At 52.3% G+C, this 15,226-nt stretch overlaps 4 protein-coding genes across 7 annotated transcripts; 2 read left to right on the top strand and 2 right to left on the bottom strand.

Annotated features, from left to right (window-relative positions):
* Window positions 1-416: 416 nt before the first annotated feature.
* On the bottom strand, window positions 417-2,864 carry H257_07450 (hypothetical protein). Of its 4 annotated transcripts, XM_009832980.1 has the most exons (9): window positions 2,323-2,864; window positions 2,195-2,265; window positions 1,903-2,137; window positions 1,659-1,847; window positions 1,432-1,532; window positions 1,335-1,372; window positions 1,050-1,270; window positions 810-978; window positions 417-746 (listed from the first exon to the last, which is right to left on the bottom strand). In XM_009832980.1, exons 1-9 carry the CDS (start codon window positions 2,815-2,817, stop codon window positions 625-627), a joined length of 1,641 nt encoding a protein of 546 aa, XP_009831282.1. In that variant the 5' UTR covers window positions 2,818-2,864; the 3' UTR covers window positions 417-624. The 4 variants fall into 4 exon arrangements, with proteins under 4 accessions (XP_009831282.1, XP_009831281.1, XP_009831280.1 ...); XM_009832979.1 differs by having other exon boundaries at window positions 418-746; window positions 810-1,270; XM_009832978.1 differs by having other exon boundaries at window positions 418-978.
* A 2,699-nt stretch (window positions 2,865-5,563) lies between these two features.
* On the top strand, window positions 5,564-10,106 carry H257_07449 (hypothetical protein). The gene has a single exon (XM_009832977.1). The coding sequence runs from the start codon at window positions 5,602-5,604 to the stop codon at window positions 9,853-9,855; it is 4,254 nt and encodes a 1,417-aa protein (XP_009831279.1). The 5' UTR covers window positions 5,564-5,601; the 3' UTR covers window positions 9,856-10,106.
* A 201-nt stretch (window positions 10,107-10,307) lies between these two features.
* Window positions 10,308-12,865, bottom strand: H257_07448 (hypothetical protein). The gene is made up of 3 exons (XM_009832976.1): window positions 11,867-12,865; window positions 11,554-11,768; window positions 10,308-11,291 (listed from the first exon to the last, which is right to left on the bottom strand). Exons 1-3 carry the CDS (start codon window positions 12,806-12,808, stop codon window positions 10,436-10,438), a joined length of 2,013 nt encoding a protein of 670 aa, XP_009831278.1. The 5' UTR covers window positions 12,809-12,865; the 3' UTR covers window positions 10,308-10,435.
* A 606-nt stretch (window positions 12,866-13,471) lies between these two features.
* H257_07447 (hypothetical protein) lies at window positions 13,472-14,125 on the top strand. Its single transcript, XM_009832975.1, has 2 exons — window positions 13,472-13,683; window positions 13,745-14,125. Exons 1-2 carry the CDS (start codon window positions 13,567-13,569, stop codon window positions 13,970-13,972), a joined length of 345 nt encoding a protein of 114 aa, XP_009831277.1. The 5' UTR covers window positions 13,472-13,566; the 3' UTR covers window positions 13,973-14,125.
* Window positions 14,126-15,226: the final 1,101 nt, after the last annotated feature.

Here is a 15,226-nt window from a genome sequence, read left to right as displayed (position 1 = left end):
CCAGGCAATAGATTGTGGATGGATTTGTGGCATATGTTCGACACGAGTGGTTGCAACGTTTGAACAAAAAACGTATTGAAGGGGCATGTTTAAACGTTCTGCGATCTTGCAGTTCGAAGTTTTGTATCCGGATCCTCTGATTTCCATGGAAGTCCCGCAAAACTGTCTCGAAGGACGGAAGACAAGACGTGTCGCGTGTCTTTTGACCAAACAATCTGCGTTTTTTACTACTACTAGTACTCGATTGCAATTGATCCAGCTTGGATCTTTGCTTGCCCCATGCTCTTGTGACCTCGCTTGGCCACCATGGAAGCATTCAACGACCGCATACACCTTTAAACAACACACTTCGAAAACGAAGTCCCTCCGTCACCGTGTACGCCCTTTTTGACTATGAGTCGACAGTTGCAGTATCGACGCCCAACGATACACCCTTAAAACGTAGTTACATCGCTCAAATATCCATAAAAAACGTAATCGTAGGTCGTCAACAGTGTCGTTCCTCCTGGGGGTTGTTGAAGTTTGACGTTTCAACGCAAAGATCGCACGGATTCGAAATTTCCCATGTGCAACCAAACACAACGAACATGCACGGGATGAAGAAGCATGAGGCTGGTCGATGGATTAGACTTCGCTGTTCCGAAGGGCTTCGATCTTACTGAGGCCGTTGAGACCTGCGACGCGGTACGCCTCGGCGAGCGTGGGGTAGTTGAACACGGCGTTGCGAAAGTACTCCATCGTCCCGCCTACACACCCGACGACGACATGCTGAAGAGACGGCGTTGGTGAGAGACGACCGATTAAAGTACCTGTCGACATGACCACTTGGCCAATGTGGATGATTTCCGTCGCCCCTTCGCCGATGGCATGCACACCGAGCAATTTGAGGGTCGTGGGACAGAAGATCAGCTTGAGGAACCCCGGCATACCGCCCATCATTTGCCCCTTCGCGAGCTCTTCGTATCTCGCGATGCCAACCTGCATGTACAATCGATTGCATAGGATACAATAGCTCTTCCATCGGAGGTGATGCATGTTCGTTGGACTACCTCATAAGGAATGTTTTCTCGAGACAACTGCTGTTCCGACTTGCCAACCATAGAGATCTCTGGCACCGTGTAAATGCCGAAGGGAAACACTTCACCCGAGCGCATGCGAGTGCGAGGATGCGCCGGGTCATGCGCTTCGGCGTCGGGACGGAGCTTGTTTGTCGGTTCGGAAGTTCTCATGTGCACCGACGCCAATCGTCCTTGTTCCATCGATGTCGACGCTACACCATAGCACACACACACACCATGACTTGATGCTCGCCATAATAGTCGAATGAAGCTTACCGAGGGCAGGATATCCAATGCAATCCCCCGCCGCATAACTAGTCACGCATTCCACATGAGTTCCCTTAGCTTGTTAGAGTGGTGAGCAGGTACGTACATGTGCGGCACATCGGTCTGGAAGTTGTTGTTCACGTCCAAGACCCCGCGCTTGTTGGCCGCGAGCCCCACTGCCTCCAAGTCGAGACCGGCGACATTTCCCTGCACACAACATGTAACTGTCACTCGATGGAACTTGTACTATTTGTCTCCCCCACGCCAAACAATGCCAACACACTTCTTTCGATTCTACTATCCATCACCCCCGCGACAAACAACGATACTTACTTGGCGGCCTTGGGTATACAGCAAGGCGTCGCCGACAATCACCTTGCCGCTGGTCAAATACACGAGCACTTCGCTGTTGTCTTTGGTTTCCACCTTGACGATAGACTCTTCCGTGAGGAAGCGGGACCCGCGCTTTCGCATGTAGTAGCACAATGCGTCCGACACTTCCTTGTCCGCCATGTCTAGGATCTACACATCCATGTTGGTTTTTCACCATAGATATCGCATGTACCAACTAACGTACCTCCTTGCGACCGTCGATGACGGTGACTTGGGTGCCCGGAATGATGCTGATCATGGAGGCATACTCCATCCCGATCACACCCGCGCCGACGACGATGAGACGCTTGGGAACGATGTCCACTCCGCCCCAAAGAAGCTGGTCCGAGTCGAAGATCAACCGACCGTCGTAGTCGAGGTCAGGGCGGCGCGCCGGACGCGTGCCCACGGCAATGAGCACCTTGTCCGCTGTCAAGACACTAGCACCGCCATGACAAGTGACGGGATGAAGGGGACATATCGATAGATGGCCTCACCGTTTGCAGATGTTGGCGTCATTGTGGCGCTGCGCGTCCGTCTTTTCCGTGTATGAGTCGTTCGACAAGACCTACATCGTACATATCGTTAGGAATGAGTGCAGTGGTTGGTTGTGGATGGTAGCTACCGCAATTGTCTTCTTGTCTTCTGTGGGCAAGAAGCGCGCGGTGCCATTGATGAGGATGATTCCATTTCGCGTCAGTTGGTTACGTGTGAGGTCGGTCTCTGCATCCTCGACCTTCTTGACACGGTCCAAGATTTCCTCCAAGCTGAGTCGCTTGCCAGTCGTCGACGCCGTGTAAGCGTTGCCGTAGAAACCCTTGTGTCGATGGGCCGTCAGATGCAACACGGCCTCCCGGAACGTTTTGCTGGGAATCGTGCCCGTGTGCACGCATACACCACCATGCATGTCCTTCTTGTCAATGATCGCGACTTTCTTTCCATGCTTGGCGCTGTCAATCGCGCACTTTTGACCCGCCGGGCCACTGCCAATCACAACCAAGTCGAAGTGTTCACTCGCACGGAGGTTGCGAAGCACTTCGCTGAAGTCGGACGGCTTGACCTCGGCGCTGAAGTGGCGGGGGCCGACGCGCCATCCACTGCGACGAACAAGGCGGAGCATCAGCAGAGTTTCAATGATGAATTGACTGTCCTCGCAATTGCTGGGAGTATTAATACCAATTGCTCGTTAGCCATTGGTACAATTTCCGTAAGTCGAAACCTTTCAACCAATCACAGTGTAATTTATCCGGATTTTTAGTGCCTCCTCATCCACACATGCCGTAGTCAATTGGTTCAAATGGTTCAATCTGATTGAACCATTTGAACCAATTGACTACAATATGTCATGATTGATTCAATCATGACACCATTGGATTTACAAGAATGTACTTGTAACTCCATTTGGATGCCACGACAATAATAATGTCATGAAATATATGGTGAAGAGCGATATTGCCTCAGCTAACGTTACCGGTACTAGTCGAAAACTTAACGTTATCGGGATATGTACATACATACATTTACAGTACTGTGTAACGTTAGTGGCACACGCAAGGAATTCCACCCAATGAAGTAGTAAGAGTCAGGTTATTTGGTATTGCGGGGCCACGTGCGCGACTTGGCGTTTGCATGTGCCGATATCCCACCCCACTAACGTTAGTACTACTATTATAGTATAATTCCACACATACGAGAGCCAATGGCAGGGCTCGGTTCGCCGATTTACGGACGAACAAAATCACCCGGATAACAATTATCCGGAGGTTTGGGAAATGCCTCGTTTACGTAACGTATTAGTATATACGTTACACTAGTATAATATATGCTGCTAGCCGAGTCCTTTCCTTTGCTCCGTTCATGTTCATGTAAGAGTCCTCTGCAAAAGTGGTCCCTTGATTTGATCTAACGTTAACAATACAAACTTCAAGTCTAGCATGTCGTTTCGTCCATTCTTCCGAGCAGCATAGCTTCTGTGGTTGTAGGACGATTCAATCATAGGCACACTCTCCACCGTTGACCGTAATTAGTACGGATTGAGAATTAGTGTGGATTCAGAATTACTGTTGCGCGGTCCAAGTAGTTTTCAGAAATAGCATGAGCCAATCAAAATCGATTTACCGCTTTTATTTTCACGATTTAGAAAAAGACGTCATGACCTCTTTTTCTATTTTTGGTATAGTAAGTTGTGTAAAAAATCGCAGAAAAAGACCTAAAAAAGTAGGAACCTAGCACTTGGAACCAATTTTTCATTTTGCTAAAAATATCTACTTGGAACAGGCCCTAATACATGTAACATTATGATGGAATTCCCGAAAATTGTGGTTGATATCCTTGTATAATTAGTGCGGGCCAATTTCGTGCAATAATGGGTGTTTGGGTGTATGCCACGATGCCCCATTTCAAATTGCTGTTTGTGATGTGACTTTTCATGACAAATCCCCATAACGTTACAAAAATTCAAGAAAATAATCCTTACTAATTCTTAATATTCAAAATTGGTGCGGTCCGCACTACTGTAATTCTCCAAGTCCATAATTAGTGCGGTACATGTGCCGTTGGTCTGGTGACGAGGTCGAAAATTAGTGTGGTCCGCACTAATTACAGTCAGCGGTGTCACGTTGCAGGGGTTGAAAAGTTCACGCATTTATCCTTCAAGATATGCTATCCGGATAAATGTTATCCGGGCTATCGGCGATTGGCATGCGCCTAAATCTACGGCCAGGCCTCGCCCTACGGCTGATCGCAGATAAAGGGGTTGGGCGCGATAACTCCGCATCCCGCAGCCCCCACGAAGTGCTTCCCGATCGTTTGCCTATAATAGCTAAGTACTAGTATTGTACTGTACAGTATACCAGTGAAACTGACCTCAAGGTACATACGAGTACTAGTATAGTAGAGTGCATCGATAATTTCAACCCATTGCAAGATAATCTGACCGTGCGAAGCGTGGCGATTTCAAATGGTCGTGGACACAGCTGCTGACTTTGTTCCTCGTTCGACCTTGTCAGTTGCACTGTTCTACGTATTTACTGTTAATGCTTAGTAGTACTAGCCTTGTACCGTACAGTAACACTCGGACTGGATATGGCAATAAACAGTGTATTTTGACCATTTTTGCTTTGAGGCGATTTTGACTGCCAATGTACAGTACGGTACAGTACTGTAGCATGCATACACTTGTCGCATCCATTCTTGTCGCATCCCATTCTTAATCGTCATGCATTGCTTTGGGATCCCTTTTCAGCATGTGCGCGTTGTATCTACGACATTCATGTCCTTGTATCATTGGTATGCTTGACAGTGCATAGCAACTTGATCGTGACCGAATCACGATGCAACTGAGGTCTGAAACTCAACGGGTGGAGAGTGTTGACCCGACCATGTCAACCAATCCTTGTACTAACTACCGTAGTACAGGTACTTTTCCACCTGACATCAGATGCACCACAGGCACGCGCTTACAGTGTACTTACCGTAGCCACTTACCACTCCATCATCAACTTCACGTTTTCGAGATCCGCACATGCATCGTTCTTCATTCTCCTTCCCATATCCACCGCCGCCTCAAATGTGTCCTTCGAAGTAATTGTGAAGGTAACCGTGCTGTAACTGTAACACCCTTACACTGTCGCCAGCAAATCATGGCGGAAGGGATCTAGCTCAAATGCTATATTCAGTAATAATATGCCATCACCACTTGTACTTCATATGTTTAGTTGATTGCAAACGTATCTTTTCGCGCGTCCTTTCTGGGATACAAACCTCTATATAAATTTGACCTGCTTCGCAAAGATATGCAAAATAGCTCGTCGACTCGCTCTAACCAAGTGGAGATCTGCTGGAAGGCGAGTAACATTTCCGTTTTTCACACGTGTAGCTCAAAGAAGCACGCGCCGTGACCATTATGGGGCTTGACAGTATAGATGTACATCATCAAGATGGTATCTTCGCCAGGTGGAAGTGGGGCAAGAAGAAAGAAGAGAAGGCGGCCGCGGCGGCGGCGGCGGCATCAGCATCGGAACGACGAAGTCGCCCGTCGTTGCCGCCTCAACCGTTGTCGACCCCGCATGTGCCTGTCTCCATTCGTTCTGCCGTTGGAAACGAAGGATCTCGGTCGGAAACTCCTCGCGGAATCTTCTATTCGGAACGAGGTCCAGCTACGGGTACTCCGCGAACGCGTGTCGCCCGCAACAGCCACTCCTTGCTTGCCCACGGCCCTGACCTCGCCCATCAATCAGCCGTGGAAGGCAAGCTTCTCTTAATGCACGAATCCACGTCCTTGGAATGGTACAAGAATCGCATCAAGCAACTGGAAGGCCAAGTCGACGGCAAAGAATGTGCATTGTGTGTCGAAACCACAGCCGAAGCTACCAAAGTAAAGGCACGCCTCGAAGCCGACATCGAACGCCTTCGCAACCGCTTGTCGAGCTTGTTTGATGAGAAATCTGCTGTGGATGCCCAACACGAAGCTGCAGTTGCATCGGTTCGGGAAGAACTGCTGGTATTGGAAGGTTTGCACAAGGACGTGACCGCCGAACTTGCAGCGGCCCAGTCGTCTCTTGCCGCGTCCATTGCCACCGTCGACTCTTACAAGGCTGAAATCATCTTGTTGCAAGGTAAGGTGACTGCATTGGAAGAGGCTTCTGCTGCGGCGGCAGCCGCTGCCGCCGCCGCCGCGTCAGCACACGAAGCCGCGACGCAGGAACATTCTCGCTCCAAGTCGGTGTTTGAAGGTGAACGCAACAACTTGTCGTCCAAGATTGCCGCACTCACCGCCGCTGCGGCGCTTGCGACCTCGGCCCACGACGCCAGTTTGGCCTCTCATCGCGAAAACCTGTCTGCCGTCGAAGCCCAGCTTGCGGCGTTGACGGCGACGGAAGCGACCACCGCCGCCGCGTATGCTGCGTCGAAAGACGACGTTGCTGCCAAGGAAGCGCAAATCCACGTGTTGACAGCCAAGCTAGCTGCTTTGGAGGCCGACGCTACAGCTGCGACGGCTGCCCATACGGCATCGGCGGAGAAATTGTTGGCAGAACGCGAAGATTTGCAGGCACAACTGGCTGCTTTGAAGGCATTGAGCACGACCGACAAGAGTGCATTGGGTGGTGAAGTCGAGTCTTTAACGGCTCGGCTTGCGGTCGTGTCGATACAATTGGCAGAATCGACGTCGTCTGCCGCCGCGATGTCGGCAAAGTTGACCGAGTCCGACACCGCGTTGGCTGACAAGTCGGCGCATGCGGAAGCGCTTCAGATCGAGTTGGATGCACTCAAGACCCAAGTGGCGGCAGCTGCCGCTGCGGCGACCGCGGCTGCGGCTGCTCATTCGTCCACGTCTCAACAGATTGAAATGACCAAGAAACAAGTACAAGACGAGCGCGATCAATTGAAGGTAGAGCTCGCGGCGCTCATCTCGACCCACAGCACCGAAAAGGCCTCGTTGGATGCGTCCGTCGCCGCGCTGCAAGACCACGTGGCTTCGTCCGACGCCAAGTTGGCCGCGTTAAGTGCGACCCAAGCCGCGACTGCGGCGGCACTGGCCGCGGCGGAAGCCGACGCGTCGTCCAAAACGGCGCAAGTGTCGTCGTTGCGTGCGGATTTGGCCAAACTCCAAGGCGAAGCGGTTGCTGCATCTGCTGCCGCCGCCGCGGCCGCTCTCGTGCATGCGTCGGCGATCGAATCGCACGCCCAAAACAAAAAGGAAGTGGAAGCGCAGCGCGATACGGCGCAGGCAGAGCTGGCGGCGCTCGTGGCCGCCCGTGCCGCTGACCAAGCTGGCCACGAGGCTGCTCTCGCGGTGGTAACGAAGCAACTCGACGATGTCCACGCGCAGGTGGCCACGGTCACTGCTGCCCAAGCTGCAGCTCAGTCTGAATTGGCCGCTGCCCAGTCTGACATTGAGTCCAAAAAGGCTGAGATCAACCTCCTCACGTCAGAAGTGTCGGCGCTGTCGGCGTCCCTTGCGGCCGCCCAAGCTGAGATCACGACCACGACGGCCCACGCTCAAGTTGAATTGGCGGCGGAAAAGGCCTCTCATGAAGCGGATGTCCAGGCGCTGACGGCAAAGTTGGGCGCCATGGACGTCAAGTTGGCCGACCTGTCATCGGCCCAAGCAGCGTCTGTGACGGCGTTGGCCACGGCCGAAGCTGACACGGCTACTTCCAGGGCCCAAGTGGCTCAATTGACTGCCGATCTCGCGGCTCTTCAGTTGTCGTCGTCAGAAGCCACACTTGCTCACTCGACTGCGATGGCCACGCACACCCAAGCCAAAGAACAAGTCGAACGCGAACGCGACGCTTTGAAGCAACAAGTGGCTACCGCTGTGGCCGCTCAGTTGGCGGACAAGGCAGCCCACGAAGCCACGCTTTTGGCTCTGCAAGGGGATAGCAGTGCCCAGGTTGTTGCTTTGCAAACCAAGTTATCTGCACTGGAAGCCACCCACGGCGCGACGATCGCTACGATTGGAACGTTGGAAGAGCAAGTCGCCGCTGAAGTGGCAGAGAAGGCTGCGTTGGCTGCACAAGTGTCGGCACTCACTGCCTCCCACAGTCAAACCGTGCAAGGCATCGAAGGCGAACGCAACGAATTGAAGGAGCAGGTCACGACCCTCCAGGCGACGCGTCTGGCCGACCAAGCCGCGCATGATGCCAAGGTGTCAACACTCGAAGGTGACTACAGCGCCAACGTGGTCGCGCTGGAAACGAAGGTGGCGAGTTTGGAAGCTGCCCACCACGCGACTCTAGCGACCGTCGAAACCTTGGAACAACGTGTGGCGTCCCAGTCCACCGAGAACGCGTCGTTGGTCGCAGAAGCTGCCGCTGCATCGGCTGCTCAGACCCAAGCAAAGACGGTCCTCGAAGGTGAACGCGACGCATTGAAGGACCAAGTGGCGACGCTGTTGGCAGCCCAGTTGGGTGACAAGGCTGCCCACGAAGAGAGCTTGTTGTCCCTTCAACGTGACAGCAGTGCCGAAGTGGCCGCTTTGCAGACGAAATTGACTGCATTGGAAGCTTCGAACGCCGTGACGGTTGCTACCGTGGGCTCGTTGCAGCAGCAAGTGACGGTCGCGTCAGACGACAAGGCGGCGCTCGTGGCGCAAGTGTCGTCGCTCACTGCCGCACAAACGGCGGCCGAGGCTAAAGTCGTGGCGTTGGAAGGCAAGGCGGACGAGGCCAAAGCCCGTGAAGCGGCGCTACTGGTCGAAATCGCCGCCTTGACTGCCCAGTTGACGGCCCTGCGCGGGGTTCAAGGCGAAGCGGACTCGCTCCGACAGGCGGAATTGGAACGCCTTGCCAAGGAAGAACTGGACGCGGAAGCTGCGGCGGTCGAAGCCGCCCGTCTGCGCACGCTGGCCGAGGAAGAGGAGCTGATGAAGCTCAAGCCGTACAGTACCGAGTCGCGGCTGTTCCGTGTGCAAGCGACCAAGTGCGTGGACTTGGTGGTGGCGGACTCGGTGTTTACGGGGGGAAAGAGCGACCCGTACATTGTGTTTAAAGTGGGCGACGTCAAGTTCCGCAGCACCAAAGTGTGGGGCAACCTCAACCCCGTCTGGAACGACGAAGTGCACGAGTTTACACTCACGGAAGGGGCCATGTACACGAAATCAATTGAAATCCTCGTGTACGATGCCGACAAGCTCGGCGACGACGAGCTCATCGGAAGCGTCAAGCTGCCGCTCATGCGATTCGAACAACACCTTCCATCCGGACAAGAAGAGGAGCTGGATCTGGACATCCCGCCTCAGTTCCAAGCGCAAGGCCGCTCGAGCAAGATTTCCCTCAAGTTTGAACTGCTCACGGAAGAAATGGAGAAAGCGTCCAAGGAGCAACTGCTATGGGAGAACGAACGCCTCGCCAAGGGCAAGTGGGAGAAGTCCAACCTCGTGGCGGGAGAGCGCAAAGCTTGGAGCGTCGGCGCTCGCTCGGGTGTGGATCGCGCGGCCATGCAGCCCAAGATCCCCAGGGGCATGGAGACCAAGCTTGGGTGGTCGCTCGACTTGGATCATGGCGGCGACGAAGGCTGGTACTACGCCAAGTCGTTTGACGGGCCGTGGGTTAACAACCCCAACGGATCCAGCGAAGTGCGCCGACGAATGTGGATGCAGCGATGCACCGCCATCGTCGTCCAAGATGACAGCAACCAAGACTCTCACGACACTTAGACCGTGTCGGCGTAGATGTATTCGTCGTGTATCCATCCATCCATCTCTCCATCCTACGAACGTACTTGATTTATAGGACTACGAAGTATATGTGACTTGCAACGCTCAGGTCATTTTATTCATGGCCCACACACACGTGTACTGGTTGACAGAGCGTCCCAACCAACCAGTGACGTTATCACATTATTCCCTCAGTAATTCACGGTCTACAGTACAATGTACACTAACATAAGTAAAGTTTTATGGAAGCACAGAATATTATAGCCAATAAGATTTGAATTTGAGATTTACATCGAAGTTCGAAGTTATTCAACCAATCATTTCCGATGAAATGGCAGATTCGAAGTACACTGAGTCAGGTTTAAGCATTTTGGGAGTTAAGCTTTTAGTCACTGTCAATAATGCAAAAATTGTAACTTTCAAAAATGAATACTAGTACTAGTATTTAACTGGGTCAACCTGTTGGGCCAAATTAAACTACAGTACTCGATGATTGGTTGCAATTTCTCATTAGTGCACTCTGATTGGCTAACACATTCTCAATCGGGAGTCCACAACATGATGCGCATGACGCCAACTTTTACGCCGCCGTGGCATGCAGGGGCGGGTCGTCTGGACTTGACAAGACTTGTCGGCTCTTCTGTCGTCGTCGCGTGCATCGCTGGGTCCACTTCCGTCGCCGCACGACCGCGGACGCATGCGGACCATTCATCCACGGCCCGTCAAACGAGGCAGCGTAGAACCATCCGTTGGGGTCGCCGTGGCGGCGATCCACCGCCCAGCCCAGATGCGACTCCATCCCGAGCGGAATCTTGGGGGCGATGGCTTCCCTCGCCGCTGCGGACGTCGCGCCGACGCTCCACGCTTGTCGGTCGGTGGCTTTGAGGTTGGCCGCGCCCCAGTGTCCTCGATGGTGTCGCTCGTTCTCCCACATCACAAGCTGCACCGGTCCGTCGTGTGATTTGGCTCCGTCGGTCTCGTGGTTGGTGTCGTCATCGTCGTCGTCGATCCAACTGCCAAATTCAAACTGCAATGTCACCGTGCTCGGTTTTTTGTTCGCAAACTTGGGGGGGATTGTCAAGCCAAACGTGCGGGCCTCGTCCGGATCGTTGGTTTCTTCCACCTCGTGCAGCGGAATCGACACAGAACCGATGAGTTCGTCGGCACTAAACTGATCGAAATCAAACACGTGCACGAGCAGCACCGCCGGGGTGCGTCGGGTTAAGTCAAAGTCGAAGATCTCGTTGTGCCACACCGGGTCCAGTGTGCTCCGATGCATGGACGACTTTTGCTGGACATTCCCGATGGAAAACAGTACGTAAGGGTCGCTCTTCCCGCCCATGAAGACAGAGTCCGCCGCCACCAGATTGGCCGCGCGGTGCAGTTGTATGCGAACGAGGCATGTCGTCGAGGCCGGCTTAGAAGGCTGGGTCACCCTGCAAGACAGATATATCTTGTCAAGTCGATTCGACATTGGAGTGGGGTGCTCAATCGAATGAGCTGAAGAACCAAATACATCGGCAGACAATCAATCGACCAATCAAAACCAAGATCACGAATCATTTAGCCAATCAAATCCACTCTTCGACCAAATCAACATCGATCCATAGATTTGGCGAATCAGCACAGTAGTCCAAATGTTGGGTAAAACGACAATATACAGTGACCAAGTTCTATCGATCGTACAAGGCATCTTACGTGGCAAGCGGAGGTGCCTCCACCTTAGCTTGTCTCAATTGAGTCTGCAATGCGGCCACTTTAACGTGCAGGTCCTGTTGCACTGCTTTGGCAATGGCTAATTGAGTCTCAAAGTTGTCTTGAGCTTCTTGCATGGCTTTCTTGTGGGCACTTCGAACATGGCCAAGTTCGTTGGCATGCGCTAGCTCTTGCAACTGTAGCTCCCTGGCTTTGGCCTATATTATACAAGTGTACAGTACTTGGTTAAAGTCATAAGGCGTGAATATATATATATATATATATAAATAAATAAATAAATAAATAATATATATACCTGGACCAACAACTGGACGTCTTGAAACTCGCGCACGAGTTGAGTATGGTCGTGCTGCAACAACTCAAATTGCACTTGCTTTTGAGTTTGCACTGACGCTAAGAGCGCCAGTTTGACCAGGCGGCGCCGCCGACAGGGAAACGCATGACCAGCCTCGTTGTGCCACGGACCAGCGAAAGAAGATGCGTAGAACCAGCCACTTTCGTCACCTTGGCTCTTGTCAGCGGCCCACCCGAGCACTTCGACGTACTCCCGCGGCACCTCGGGCTCGACGTCACTCCACTTGTCGCTGGTGACGGATCCGCATGCGTACACATGTCGATCGGTGGCGAGGAGATGGCTGCTGGACCACGAAGTACGGGCAAAGCGCTCGTGTTCCCACACTTCAAGCGTGGTACTGTGGTTGACATCATCGCACGTCCACACTGCCACCGACACTTGCACGCGGCAGGTCGTGACTTCTTCGTAGGACGCATCATGCCAGTCTTCCGTGAGGTGGATGTCGTCCGAGATGGTGATCTGGTGCTTGAGCAACTCAAATGGAGTTAGCGGCACTTTGGCATCACCGAGGCACACCGAGAGACCGAGGAGGTCTACAGCGTACAACGAAATGCCCAGCACACGAGTGTACATGTCCTGTTCGGTTAGGCGGAGGTCCATGATCTCGTTCTCCCAACGACCGCCGTGCGCGGCAATGGGCGTTGTTCGGAATGATGGAGTGTACGACACACCTTGGCCATGCAACCGCAGCTCCGCGTACACGGTGGACCGACGAAACTCGCCCAGACAAGTCGACGCAATGATCTGATCGACGTCCACCACTTGATGCAGCTGGATACGCACGAACCGAAGATTGCTATCGCTAGAAGCTACTGGCATTGAGGTCTCAAGTGCCAACTCGTCAAAGGCACACGAAGTTGGGTCCCAGTCGTCGAGTTGCATGGGATGATGAGCTCCGCAGGATGGTGGTTGCACAAGGTGTACCAGATAGTACTTTTTTCGAATGTTTAAATTACACTGTCTATTTGTAAGTAAAACCACAAAACATTTTGGTGTGTTTGGATACGCTTTACAAAATCTTGACACGGGTCATCCGGAATTCCGGATAACGACATGTGGAAAGTGTGACAAGCTGGCACTATTCGATTGCACCAACCTGACACATTTGTGATGACGGCGGCGGCCTACTATCAGCGCACGGAACCAGCAGTGAAGCGGGATCAAAAAGTACACAGCCACATCCCCCGAATCCTTCGTGTGGAAGTGCAGTGCGCAAAGCAGGTGCAGTTGCGGGGATGCCTCTTGCCCATGCGCGGGTTGTCTGTCGAGACCAAACTTCGCGGCGTCGGCTCCAAGCACCCGTCGAAGTCGACGCCCCGACGCGCGCCAAAGTCGTCAGAGGTCATGTGGGAGCATCAAGTGTATTCGTTTGAAGTAACGGAGGCTGAAATGTACAGCCGCGTGCTCGAGTTTGCCATCCATGAAGAAAACTGCCTCGGCCAGGCCTCGCTACTCGGAAGCGCCGCGTTACCGCTGTCCGAATTCGAGTCCCATCGATTTGCTGGCGTCTGCTTAAGACGGCTCAAGCTGGAACGGGTTGGTGGACCGAATTCAGACTTACTTGCGTTGGGCGCTAACATGATCATGCTAGGCACGGTTCGCCTTGGAACTGTACGTTGCGGTGGAGGTGTGGAACCGCCATGACGTGGCACACGCCGTCACTCGCGACTGCTGGGAACACGAGCGCTTTGTCCCTCTCAAGGGATGGAGCACAGAACATTTGCGCGCCGCGGACAACCGCCCCGCATACCGCGCAGGTACATACCGTACACATGCTCGTCCCCTGAAACTTGGATCAGCTAGAGTTGATGGTGTTAGGTCCGAATGTGGGAAGCACTATCAAGGACGTGGCTACGATCGTGCCTGAAGGACATGTGGAGACGTTGGGATGGTCGACTGGGGCCTGGTTCTACGCAGCATCCTTCAGTGGCCCGTGGCACAGCTCCAATGCAGGATGGAAGTGCCGTCGGCGTATGCTGTCACAAGTGTGCCGCCGCGCTGAATTGGACACGTCCATCGAAGTCGACACGAAGGGCGAAGACATGAAGAAGACTGTCGCCCTTGTCGACCTCTCGATTGAAGCGATCTTGCAAAAGCATGATGTCCAGCTTGAAGACTATTAGCTGCGACTTCAATACATATCACCGCTAGTTTTATTTGGCTAACAACTGTACTGCGTATATACATGTACTCCCTTGCTGAACGATACAGCCCTTTAGAAAACCAGCATCGAAACAACTTGCGGCAGAAGTGCTCTATTACAGTAATAACGTTTTGAAACAAAAATACTAACGTTATTACTGCAGTAGTAGGAAGTTAGTAATCGATCGGCATACGTATAGTATATATTGAATTCGATTACATTAATCAAGATAATTGAATGCAATTATATAGTAGCCCTAGTACTACCTACTACTACTAGTAGTAGTAACTTACTACGCCTTTACTGTTAGTATTGTCCTTTTACCCAAAATTTGGGACTTTTGACCACATCTATCGATCGATTCGTTGTACTGAATTTTGTATGTAAAAAGGTGCCAACCATGTGGTGCTTGGTATTACACTAATGGTTTCCTGCAATCTGATTGGCTAAATCCTTCTGCCGACTCTTGGTTGTGTCGATTCATTCTCCAGTTTAGAATAAACACAACAATATTATTTTAATAATATTGTTGTGTTTATTCTAAGGGCCCGTCTGGGATGGAGTGGAATATCATGTTTTATTGCAATATTTTGCAAAATTATTGCGTATTTGACAATACGTAGGATTTTCCTGTCTGGATGGTCAATACTGAGGAATTAATATTACGAAAGAATACGCGATAATGGCCCGAAAACGAGATAATTCAATATACGACTCGAAGTCGTATATTTTGACGTACTGTCACAACCCTTTCTCTGGAACTGATGGATCCCTCGACACTCGTGCGCGTCCTCGCAGTGTGGTTACACCGCCGTCGCATGCAACGAGATGCGCGTATCAAGGCTTTGGCATACCACATCTTCGCCTACATCAACAAGTCGCCGAAGCGCATGTCCATTCTCAAGGGCACACTGTGGGTTGATGAAGTCCTCTCCGGGAACCCCAACAATTGCATGGAAACGTTTCGAATGCCACGAACAACGTTCGACAAGCTTGTGGTCTGCAACAGTTCGACACGGTGGACTTCGGCGAACGGTGAACGTGTCAAACCAAGAACAAGTCGCCATGCTGCTCTATTTTGCTGGGCACCATGCAACAAGCCGTGAAATGCAATGCCGATTTCAAAGGTCCGGAGAAACGATCACCAGGCACCTGCG

Source organism: Aphanomyces astaci, assembly GCF_000520075.1.
Source record: "Aphanomyces astaci strain APO3 unplaced genomic scaffold supercont1.15, whole genome shotgun sequence".
NCBI lineage: Eukaryota > Oomycota > Saprolegniomycetes > Saprolegniales > Verrucalvaceae > Aphanomyces > Aphanomyces astaci.
This window is presented reverse-complemented; position numbering and strand designations above follow the sequence as displayed.